We start from the raw sequence: 13,342 nt of genomic DNA, 5'->3' as shown, positions 1-13,342 counted from the left end.
CTAAAATGTTTGTGACAACCAATATTTTCTAAAAACTGCAGACCCATAACAGGAAGCCAGTAAATGCTAAGTGGTTCTCTGCAGGACTCTTACCTCCTTTGGATACTTTACAATTTTAGTGGTGTTTATTGTTGATTATGAACAAGGGTAGACATAGCACTGTGCAATGTGTGTCAATGCACAAGGGGCACATGCACACCTTAGCGTTGTTGTCGGAGACCCTACACATCTTGGCTTCTCCTCCGGTTGCTGAGATTAAATGAACTAATTATGTCATCATGGCCTGGCCAATCAAGATGGCCAAAGAAAGCAACAAGGAGGAAAAGAAGATGACGGCAAGGAAACAGGGGCAGACGAGTATAACAGGATTTAGGTTCGCTTTAGGTTCTGTTCCCTTGCCAACCTCGAACTGAACAGTGAAACAAGAAAAGCCCATAATGAATTTGGCTCTCTAATATTCCCTCCTATGAGCATGTCACATGTTAGCAAAACTTCCTTCCTTCAGCTTGGTTGACATTTAGGTAGTGATTTTACTTTTTAAACTAAACAAAAAAAGACAATTGGAAATAGAACAATCATTATTATCCAAATTATCTAGCATCTGTAAAATGGTAACAAGCTTTAAGTCAAATTTGCCTGTCTTTTGAAACCGTCACTACTTTCCACCACTACATATCTCCCCTCCCATTGTGCCTGATTTATTAAAGCTCTCTAAAGCTACGTACACACTTCCAATTATTATCGTTGGAAAAGGAACGACGAACGATCCTGCACGATATATACGAACGATCGTATAGCACCGATCCTGCACATAGAGATAACGACACGATCGTTCGTAGATATTGTACACACAATAGATACGATCGTTTGAGCGATAGAGGAACTATGTGAACGACAGGAAAGTGAACGAACGTTCGTTCATTACGCATGCTCAGACCATGGACGATCAACGAACGATCGTACACACGAACGATGGTCAACGATCGTCGTCCAATCCGATCCGCCGGTCCGGTCGTTCGTTTCCAACGACTTTCCTCGTTCGTCGGCGTCGTAGGTTACTTTTTTTACGAACGATTTTTGCCCAATCGATCGTTCGTCCGTCGTTCGTCGTTCATTTTGAACGATAAAAATTGGAAGTGTGTACGCACCTTAAGGCTGGAGAGGATACACTTTTATCAGTAAAGCTGAGTGAACCAGCAAACCTGGAATAGATCTGGTCCTGGATTCAAAACATTTGCAAACAATCCATTGCAGGTTTGCAGGATCACCCAGCTTTACTGAAGAAAGTGTATCCTCTCCAGCTTTGGAGAGCTTTATTAAATAAGGCCCATTTTGTGTTACTCCCCCCACCTTCTAGATTGTAAGCTCTTCGGGGCAGGGTCCTCTCCTCCTGTGTCAATGTCTGTATTTGTATGTCATTTGCAACCCCTGTTTATTGTACAGCGCTGCGTAATATATTGGGGCTATATAAATCCACTTTAGTATAAATAATAATAATAATAATATTAATAAATTCAAGGTATGAATTAAGCTACACATACACAAAAAGATCAAACTGCTCAGAAATAACCCACCAACTATACCCATCCATCATATACCACCAATACACTTTTTGGACAATCCCCCATTGTCACCAATAAAACAATACTGAATAATCCCAATTAGTTTTTAAATTATCAGCAGATGAAGTCAGTTTTTAACCCATTCAGGTTATATTAACAAAAATCCCAGCATGTCCCCCAACTGTGATGAACACAACTGTCACACAATCAACCATATACTGCAACAGTCTCTAACCTTTACATTTCAGTGTTAAGGGTCAGTCATTTACTAAATACACATATAGTGTTCATAGATTCAATAACACATATAGTGATGTCATTATGTGATAGGACTGAAAGAGGGCAAGGTAATCGGAGACGATGAATGCAGCTAAAACAAGCAGCGTTAAGCAGTAGCTGACATTTGCAGTTCTGAATAACAGCCTTGGGATAGGAGCTTGCACATGGCAGCCTCGTCGCAACAAATGTCTTGGTGCACAGGAGAGGCTTTAACTGTCTCCTTTCAGCAGTAGGAGGATACAGTGTTTAGAAGTGCCTGGAAGCACTATGGTCATCTTCACAGAATAGTTCTCAGCTGTCACATATAATCTGTCAGATTCCCTCAGCACTCTGTTGGTTACAGCTGTGAAGCAAAAGACTGGAATGGGGACTGGCACACTGTGACCCTGTTCAAATTCCACAATGGAAAGAAGCCCCAGAGCCTATATGTATCACTGGCCAGCTCACTAAAGTATGTGACAAGTCTGCCTTACAAAGAATTCAACTGAAACTCCCCCACAATCACAACATGACAGCTAATACATTGCTATTTTAGAAAGCACACCTTTATGTTGATGGTAAATGCTAAATATATGACATTTATTTTGCTAAAGTATTGTGCTTTATACAAATAGTATTTTTCCCACAAAATATCATTTTGACCTTTTTCTCCTATTTGCTGTATCTATATGTAAGTCACCAATTATCAGCTGCTTTGGACCTGGCTTATATTCGTGACAACACATGCCTAGGCAATGCAAGTGAAAGTGGCCACTCCACCAGGATTGCATTGTGACAGGGTGCCAATACAGGAAAACAGCCGGGAGGCAAATGTCTACCTAACAGAGCCTGGAACAAAGACAATACAAATAAATATTCCTAAGCATTTCCCAATCAACGCCAAATTAAACATTTTGGATGGTGCTGCAATTTAGTACCCACCACTCCTCCAGCCTCCTCTAGATGGAGGGGACTCCCATCTGCTGCTGGGGGTTGCCATTTTTGAACCAACAAAAGTGGCCCCATATGGCGTTGTATAAAGAGGAAGCCTATAACTATCACATGGCTGAGCACAGTAAATGCCAATCTGACAGTATCACTCCCCAAGTGCTGTACAACGGCTTATGCCAGTCAGAATGGGCGCAGGAGCTGCAGACCACATAACCTTTGGAGAGGGAAAATTTGACACTTCTAGAAGTGTTGGAATCCTAGTAGCCTTTTCACCGCTTGTAAGTAAAGCCTGTAAGTGCCCAGCATTTAGTAGGCCAACTGCCTTATTGAAAGATCCCTTTAGTTTAAAATGTGATGCCAAGATCTCTAGAACAAAAGGTTGTTCTTTTCTGAATAAAATGTAATATGTGCAGAATCCTAGTAAATGAAAGAGAATATCTGTCATATAAGTTTCGCATTATCTGGTAAGGGAATGTCAGATATAAAGTAAAATGTAAAAAAGACACAAAACTTAAAGCAGTATTTACGAATGATTAAGAGTTAACCAATACTTTCAGCAGAAAAACCTGGTAATGTTTATAGAGCTGCCACGTGTGAGCTCCTTTATTCCCTACAGGGATATATTCCTGGAGGTGTATACACACCCCTGTCTACACACACCCCATGCCGTTACTAAACGGCTTACTGGAAATGAGTTAGCCACTCATAAACCATAACTAAGCCAAAGGAGGAAGAGGTGTTATATGGAGCCGTCCAGTTTTTTTCTGCACCCAAATTACAGACAGAATGTCAATCACATGCTTAGTTCAAATCCGTTAATAACTTGTAATCTCTTCATTATTACAAGAAAGCAGAGTTTCTCTTGATTGTCTACAATTATCCATTAGACACATTTGTTTAGCAGTTCCAGCATAAGACTGTAAAACTGCAGCTTGCAAGGCAGCAGCTAAACACAAGTACATATGTACATCAGATCTGAGATCATCTCATTAATCCCTCTGCTCATCCAAGAATATGTTTATAAATGTGATAATTTTATAAATTGCTGAGTCAGGCATCTGTTTGTCATACCATCTGTGCTCATGGAGTGAAGGTTACAGGATGAGGTACGTCGTGGTCTTATTTAAACACAGAAACTCAGTGAATGAAGCTGCAATTTACAGAAAGAAAAGTTTGCAGAACCTGTTTCCGCCTTTGGTGAACCCAGGTGCATCAATCATCTGTACTAGACGGAGAAATCTGATACAGGTTGACAGAACTCCAGTCATGAGTAAACCTGTAACCCGACTTTTCAAAGGTACCGGTTGTACCTTTACAGACCCATGCCGTGTCGCTGGAGGTATTCAAAAATCCAAGGCAAATGATGCCTTTGTGAAAGTCTTTGCAACCCCACCGTATAAGGGTGTGAAGATGGTTCACTGCATGGTACTTGATTGTGGGAGGGATGAAGGTGCCCAATTAGCCCAAACAAAGTTTTGGTCACTAAATAGGCCAATAGGCCTAAAAGGAACATCTGGCAGGAGTGTTGCTACAGTAATAGGTAGGATGTGGCACCTTAGAATGATTATTTTTGTATACTAAACCCCACACCACTATTTAGACTGCAGTGTTGAACCCAGAAACATTTTTGAGCCGGGTCGGATGAAACTGTAGGTGAGTGGCAGCCCCTGCATTGTGACCCAACTCATCAGCCACCACACTAAAACAGCCGGGTGGTTACTGATAAGTGCCGGGTGTTGAACCTAGCTAAAAGGGGCTGGGGAGAACACTGGACAGTAAGCTCTATTGGGCATGGGCTTCTTTATCCCGTAAGCCATTTTTTTTGTACTTGCCAAGCATCTGCAGACCCTACTTAAAATATGTTTGCACTTTATAAGATAAAAATTATTAATAAAAATACTACATAGCTTGACCTTGCATTCTGTGTAGATATTGCACATATGATTTAAAACGCAGGACAGTGTGTTCCAATAAGACCTAGCCAAGTAATCATCCTATTGTTCTGTGGTAGTGCAATAAATATTTTCTATCCATAAACAGCCAGCCTTTTCACTGCATTTTCTAAAATTCTATAAAATATATACAATGCACATAAAAGGCAGTACGGTGGCTCAGAGGTTAGCACTCTGGCCTTTGCAGCGCTAGGTCCCAGGTTCGAAACTCGGCCAGGACATTATCTGCATGGAGTTTCCAGGTTCTCCCTTTGTTTGCATGGGTTTCCTCCCACATTCCAAAAACATGTACTTAGGTTGATTGGCTTCACCCCAAAATTGACCTTAGACTGTGGTAATGACATATGACTATGGTATGGACATTAGACTGTGAGCTCCTTTGAGGGACAGCTAGTGACATAACTATGGACTTTGTACAGCGCTCCGTAATATGATGGCGTTATATAAATACTGTGTAATAGTAATAATGCACAAACAACACAATTTCTTAAAAACATCATGATCATGCAATAGGGTCTTTTCAGACAAAAAATAATGCTGAAGCAAAAAATTACCTTTTAAAAAAAGGTACCTGAACACCACACACAAATTAAACTATACTTGGAAAACCAGACCCACTGATCATATGGTATGTTACACATACAACCGTTGGGTTTCGTCAATAAACACCTTCAGATTTCTATTTGTCTTTGTCATTCTAGGCAAATACAAGCATTCAGAAATTGTTATCACTTCTGTGATCGTTGAGCTTCCAAGAATCGGACAAGGCCTAGAATGTACCTAACACTCAATGAAAAAAGAATCAGAAAGAGGAAATTCACTTTTGTTGGAAAATAACTTTTCTAAGTAAGATGAGTACATTCAAGGATTTAATAAAGGTACTTTTAAAAATTCTTAGATAACTAGTAACCGCTTCAAACTCACTTGTTAGAGGGCAAACCCCCAATGATCACTACTCAGTTTACATCACAGTGTGTGATACACAAGGACATCAAACATTTCATAGAAAGCAATGCTTGATGTTGCCACAAAAGACAATTTTTCCACAACACACTGTTGCGCTAATTTCTGTCCATTTTGTGCACTTTTTTTTTTTTTTTCGAGTTGTCATGGGTATTGCTCTTTCTTATAGTTGGTATGAAGCCTTTTAGAGTTGTAAGAAAAGAAACATTGCGCCTTCAGTACCTAAATACTTAATGCAGAACACCTGAAAGAAGGCCAAAAAACATGCAATGCCTCATTGTAGTTCGATTTATTCTCACGCTTGGGTTGTGAGGTGCTGCAATGTATTGTAATGCACAGAATCATAGATCCCCATGTTTTTACAACAGCTAGCATGCCATGTCAGGCTCTAGGTTCAACATACTGAGTCAGTGACCCAGACAAGTATGCAGATATGACTTAATGACTTTCCTGACCTGTAAGAAAATCTGAAAGCACCGAATACAGAAACAGCTTAACAACCAGGTAATAAATTCCTCATATACTGAGATGTGTTATCTCCCAGTTTGTACCTAAGCATTGGTTGTTAGAAATGTCCGTCCAGAACAACAAACATGAAATCTTAAACATGCTGGATAGTATGTAGTGTACATAGGAAGCTGAGGAGCCACTCTACCAGCAAATGACGTATAATAAAGAGTGCAGGCCCTGAGGTTATTGTTCAGATTCATGGAAGTCTCTGCTAAGTCATCAATTGCAGGATTTTAGTTATGACCTCACGCAAAAGCAGATAGAATCTCACAACCATCAAGGCTTGAAACCGAATATACACCAGAATAAATCACATGAATTTAGTACATGAAATTTAAGCTTCCCATTGAAAAGAAAACTTGTACGTGCGGAGCTCGACATCCACATCAAATAATGCTATAAACATCATTAATTCTATATCAGGATAGCTACACAGAGACAGCTTTGAGTAATACATGAGTTGTAGGGTGAAAATAATAAATGCATATCATTTCAATTCCAAATAAGATCAGTTCTCAATCAATAATGGTGGTGAATGAGAAACAGTTCGAGTTGCCCAAAGCGACGAATCACATAGTTGCGGTTAATTCTGAAATGTAAGCTAGAAAATTGAACATTTGACTAGCTGCTAGCAGAAACATGAAATGTTTGATTTGCAGAGTTTCGATAAATATGTTCTTGGCTTTTAGTGACTTGTAGCCCTGTGTGCATTATTACACTGGGCTGTTCACACAAAACACACAGCCCGGCTACCACTAAGCCTTACATACATAAATGTTCAAGGAGCAGCTGTGTAATATATCCAAATATCAACAAACAAAATCTGAACATATAAAGTGAAGTTAAAATGACAGAATCTCAAGTTATTCATTTACTGGTGTGAGCCCAAAATTCTGAAGCAGTATGCAGTTGTACAAATATTGTATATGTGTATATTTTCCTACTTTTGTATAATGGTAAACTTGTTTCATGAGCCATTCATGGGCATACAGAAACCCAGAAGAGGTGTGTGGTTCTTTGCCCATTTTGTCAGGCAGACGCTATGAGATATGGTGACAGCAATTACACAGAGAACTACGGGAGGGAGTCAACAATACATACACCATAACATCTGACAAAATAATTCCAGGCCAGGAATATCCCCCTTATACAGATGTGGGGAAACCTTCTGACACCATTCGTTCATGTGGTATACATGCAGCTACACACATTCATAATGCTGCTGACTCACAGCGAAGTACTGCATCCTGGTTGCATGTATTGCATTCTGCTGACCTTTGAAAAAGTAAAGCTATATCTAATATTCTCAGAACAGGAAAAACAACTAGTGTAAAATCAGGGTACAAAGGTGAATAAAACCATTCTATAAATAGCTGAAAGATTTTCCATCATAACCATAATCACTGCAATTAAAATGGACCAAGGAGATTATGTAAACTGTCATTTCTGAACTGGATCCCAACCATACAGCTTGTCAGGTTGGTGTTCCGATACTCAGACTTTAATGCCTTCTGAATCCCTTACCCAGAATGAGGATGTACAGCTAATTCACCACAGTTATCTGCATGCTTATTTTAAGTGTGTGACAGACACTATTGAATTTAAAAAAAATCAGCTTTACATCTAGACAATTTGCAAGCTTTATAAGAGGTTCAGGAATGGCAGTTTAGGGTCGGGTTCAGAGCAGATTCAGGATCAAGCAATCCTGCGTGGCGGCTGACACAGCTATAAAGAACCACAGTCTGCTCATTTGACATTTGGTGACAGGTAGCGGTACTGGCATTTTCCTTGGTCACAAAGAAAGTGAGGATAAAAGTCTGTAGTAAACCCCAATGAGACAGTAACACAACAGAAGTGTGAATACTTCCTCACTATCATAAACTAAAAAAAAAGTTTTTGGCTTGACATGCACGTCAACAGAATATGTTAAGACCCCCGCCTACCTGCATCAATCCAACACATGCAATTTAGAAATGTATGAATTATAAATATAGGAAATGGGAAAATAAGAAATAATTGTATTTAACAAGTCAGGTCCCTATGAGCCAGATAGATAAATAGCAAATGACAAGCTTCATGTGTTAAAGGATAAGTCTCTGGTTTCACACCTCGGCCAAGGCTCAGATTTACAGAACAGAGGCCAGGTGTTCTGTACAGTTACCATGTCAGCAGAACTGTCATCACAAGTGAAAATGAATTAAATATCGGGTAAGACCTTGGTTACACTAAGTACCTGTCAGTACAACACCACTAGTGATTTCACCATATTCGTCAATGTAAACACATGCAATCTGAAGTCCAGGCTTCTACAAATTATCTGGAATACATTTACAACCAGAGAAAATGTTTATTAAAAGGATAATGAACCTGTTTGCACATTGTCAGCTCAGCACTACACACCAGATCAAACACAGACCTTCAAAGTGGCATTGATCTATTTCTAATATTATAGATACTGCTAGAGATTATTCTATACCTGTATCATAAAAAAACATTCACTGGTGCTGCCAAAAGTGATAAAATCACTTGAAGAAAAAAAAAAACTTAATCCCTAAAATTTCCCCTGCATGTTAACTGCCGGTCCACTGGAGACAAACTGCTATTCATTGTGCATTTGTTACTCATTCACACTACACAGAATAGGTTAAGGCACGGTGCGTTGATGTGCATGTTGGAGGACTATATATTTATTTTACTATGAAGGGCATAGCTTCAGTTCACACACTTAGTGTTATTTAGCCCTCAAAATGCAAAGCTTGGCTTCTAAAAGAGTTGACGCTAATACTAATACCCTATGATGGGTAATGTCAGCCGGCTTAGACAGTACAGCCCCTGGCAAAGTCTTAGCCACTGGACACTCCTATGACTGAATGTTGAATACCTGCCTTGGCCATGATGTTGGCAGCCATTACGTCCTATAGTGATATAAAGGACAGAAGGATGACCAACCAGCAGGGCAGACTTAGGCTATGTACACACGTCAGATAGTTCTCCTTTGATAATTGCCTCAGGGCAGATATCGGCTGAGAATCTGATGGGTGTACAGGGCTCATGGTTCATGGATCCATCCTGGCGGATCCACAAACGATGGCCGATTGTATTACAAGTGAAGGGGAGAGAGAACAGTGGGGTGCTGCTCTGTCATACTCCCCCCTCTCCATAGAGTAGAACAGTGCTGTATGTACACTGCTCATTCATGCATCGTTCAGTCTTTTGTTGTTGGAAAGGATTGTGAAAGATCCTTTCCAATGACAATTATTGAACATGTGTGTACACAGCCTTGGGCATTCAACACTTCCTGAAGTGTCAAGTGCTGGAGACTTTGTACCCAGAAAAGCTTACTGTGCTGCCCTGACCTGCACTTTTTGTGTGTTAATAATGTCATGTGATACACATGCCCACTGCTTGCACTATCTATGCCTACAGATGGGGAGGTACTCCTATAAATGGCTTCCAATGATTTGACTGGAACTTCCCTGAGTGGGGCTAAAGCAAAACATAAAACACCACTAGATATACTGTGGGAGGCTATACCAAACAAAAATGAACTACAAATCTCTAAATGGAGAATGTTCCGTCACTTACAGCAATACTGTGAAGTGAAACCTGTAAACTACTGTATCAAATGATTACCCAGTTTATGGAGAATCTTCAGAAACACTGATCAATAGTTAGACTGGGCCCTGTGGGGTGGAAGATCATTCAAATTCTACTGAATGATTAATGATGCTTCTGTGACCCGCCAGAGGTTGGGCAGAAAAAAAATGAAGATTAGAGCCTAGCCTACTTTTGTGCACCATTATCCACCTGAATTCTGATAATTGTTGAATGTATAAACATCATATATGTAATATCACCAGCAATAAACCAGTTAACATGCCCTCATGCATTTTGCAACAAAGCCAGAATGAGCAAACATAAGGAGACGATGTTCCCAATAAGATCAACTTCAACCAATGCATTAAATGACTTTTGTAGATGTCCATAAGGCTGCATTGTTGGTGCACTGCCCTGCATTTTAAGGGAATTGTTCAAACACAAGACAACACATGTGGAAGTGCTTGGAAACATAAGCCATATATCATATAAAAATTTTAGTACCGCTTGAAGCAAATTCAGGCATTACAACCCATCTCTGCTCCTGTATCTCATAGTAATTAGGTAAGGAGGCTGATCACTGGACATGTATAGGGCATGGAGGATATTGATAGATTTTGCCAATTTATTTCTGTCACCTGTTTTACAAAGCCAGTTGTCCACCGAAGTCTTAGAATACACACATCTAGATCATCTGTTACCTGTCAAAGAAGGAATCCAGGATAACCAGATACAAATGACTCCAGACTTCACATTGCTTTAGTAAAGGTCTTACAAGTTACAGGGTATGCAAATAATGTTAATAATGTACCGTGCATGCCTCCTGTTCTGTATGGTAAAATGGCTGAAATTATTAAGGCCTGACCATAGCCCTTAGTGGTATGAATGGCACTTTCACAACACACAAATTCTCATCTGCTCATTTGTAATCCACATACTGAGCAATATTATTACCCGTTCATACAAAAATGAAAAATCGATTTACAATGCTAGTAAACACATCTGTAATATGTTTAATCTATGCATGCCCATGCCCAGAATAATGTGAGTTTACAGAAAATATTTACAGCAATCTGCATTCCTCTGCACTCAGTGCAGCATACAAAGGATTGTTCACACACTTACTACTTTTTATGGAATTGTTCTTCAAACAATGACTTGATGGGGATGTCTTTTTGAGAAAACCCAGGGGATACTTGCATATCCCCCCTCCTTCCTTATACACACACACACACACACACACACACACACACACACACACACAACAGTCCAAACCCAAAATCAGAAGAAAAGCATGTCAATGGAGAGGTTTTATTGCTGCAGAATTAGCAAAGTGCAGGCGGCTTCAGTAGAGAGGTATCATAGAACATCTTATGACAACCCTTCCAACAATATACTGTACACACAATACTGTGCAGTATAAATAATAGTTCCTATAAAGCGGTGGGGGTCACCTGCAAAGGTAAGCGGGCCAAATGCTAGAAGGTTGCACTGCAGCACGGTGATGTGTTTAGAGCACGGTGATGTGTTTAGAGCACATCTTGCAGTCAGAGTTAAAATTGGCAAGGGACATCTGCAATGACAAACCCATGTATTCCAACAAAATATTAAAGCCAAAATTTGATTTAAAAAAAAAAAAAAAAAGCATGGTTTGAACCAGTATAGATTATTCTATATAGCAGCACGGAAGACAAAGCACCATGAAGTTCCCTCTTACCTTCTATGGCTATGACATGTTCTCTGATCTGGTTCTGTAGCGCCGGTTCATCGAGACGCTCCAAGAGTTCATATATAGAGTAGATATTGGGGTGCACAGACTCAAAACGCTGGATTTCAGCCCGGATGGCCGCCGAGTTCGCCAGCTGCTGCTGGTAGTTCATCCTTTCAGGCTGGGGAGGGCCTCACATATCCAGCCTGGGGGGTGCAATGTGATATAGATGGGAAAGATATAAGGAGAAAAGGTCCAGGATGATAGGCAGGGGGGGCAATTTACTAATGATCAAGAAAGAAATAATCCCAGTTCAAAAGGTTAGAAATTAGGCAGAGAGAACAATGCCTAATTCTATATTACAAAAAGGAAACATCACATATTAGCATTAGGAATAAAAGTGATCATAATGGATCAAGCTGGCACAGAAGCAGGGACTTCATTAATAAAAATGGTTCTGTTTGCCATCACAGGGAACATGCTCCATACACTATGAAGGGGGAACATCAGCTGTGGGATGGATCTGCAATGGCAGGATTCTAATTGTTTGTACGTACAGAGCAGATCATGGAAGTCATGCACATGGGATAAGCATTACCTGGCAGTAAGGCAGAGGTGAAGATGTGGCTCACAATATTTGGACTGCTACTGCAGAATGACAAAATAATGGGGCACAGAAAGAGAGAGAAGGATTCTGAATGAAAGGAATCAAATGGGACTTCTCATAGCCAGCAGACTGAAGACAGGGGGCTCAATGAATATGTATGGGGGGGATGATGGAGGAGGGCAGGCTGAGTGCAGTGGGGTCATCTGATGGAGGGCATCACACAGACTGGTATATGGAGAGGGGGTGAAGGGGGCTAATGGAAGGACAAGGGGTACAGGGGGCAGGCTGCAGCACTTTCTCCTGGGCTGTCACTATCCTCCGGTAGTCTGTGCGATGACTGTGTGAGTGGCCGAACCTCCGATCCTCCGGCTGTCCCTTTCTATTCCCTGCAAGACGGTGTCCTGATCGTGCTGTGTTTTCCTCTCTTCCTCCAGAGTCTCTTCCCTTCTCTCCTCCTCTCTGCCTCTCCTTCCTGTCTCCTCCCCCCCTCCTGCATCACACTCTTCCCTCGGATGGCTCCTGCAGCACTGACACCCTGGATCGGGGATAGGGGGAGAGGGGTCACCCAACACATAGGTGCCATATATAGGGGGAGAGGGGTCACCCAACACATAGGTGCCAAGTATATCCCCCAATCTGCAGGACATTCATCTACTTACCTAGATATTTCTGATATAATAAAGTATATTTGGATTAATACCTGTACTGCTAATTGTGTATAAATGTTTATTATTAAGTGATTAATATTTCATTATCATTTTATTAAATATGATTTCATTATTATTTGCCAAGAGGGCACAATTCAGGCTGGATCTGCACTTTTGCATTTTTTTCTGGACATTTTCCATTTGTGTCAATGCACATCATAACACAAATGCATTATGGCGCATCTCATCGCATCATAATATGTTTTTATTTGGACATTGCAATGTGTGGTAATGATATGTGACAACGCACATTGATAGGTTTTCATGTCTTTGTATTGATTTCAGTGGGAAAATATAAGGTGTATATTGGCCCTTGGTGTATATATAAACCCAATTAGGAAAATCTCATAAAAGTGTAATTATAGACTTTTTTTATATTACCTGTTCCTGCCTTGGCACTTTCTGTTATGTGGTGGCAACGCTCTGTCCTGTGTTGTGTTTACCCTGTCACATGGAAAAGATTTTGTACCCCTTTTACCGCACATTACACAAGCATGGTCCACTGTCACCTTCAGCAAATCCGCACT

At 40.5% G+C, this 13,342-nt stretch overlaps 1 protein-coding gene across 3 annotated transcripts in view; it reads right to left on the bottom strand.

Moving 5' to 3' along the window:
* The window catches only part of AGAP1 (ArfGAP with GTPase domain, ankyrin repeat and PH domain 1), a 232,650-nt gene extending 220,109 nt beyond the window's left edge, over positions 1 to 12,541 (bottom strand). For 2 of the 3 annotated variants that reach the window (XM_072418502.1, XM_072418504.1), the window contains exon 1: positions 11,511 to 12,541. In XM_072418502.1, the coding sequence (XP_072274603.1) occupies positions 11,511 to 11,673 (163 nt within the window). In that variant the 5' untranslated portion in view covers positions 11,674 to 12,541. The remainder of the gene's footprint in view (positions 1 to 11,510) is intronic. The other variant, XM_072418503.1, reaches the window with a different exon arrangement.
* Positions 12,542 to 13,342: the final 801 nt, after the last annotated feature.

Source organism: Pyxicephalus adspersus, chromosome 7 (assembly GCF_032062135.1).
Source record: "Pyxicephalus adspersus chromosome 7, UCB_Pads_2.0, whole genome shotgun sequence".
Lineage (NCBI taxonomy): Eukaryota > Metazoa > Chordata > Amphibia > Anura > Pyxicephalidae > Pyxicephalus > Pyxicephalus adspersus.
The sequence above is the reverse complement of the archived record's forward strand: the minus strand, read 5'-3'. Positions and strand labels throughout refer to the sequence as shown.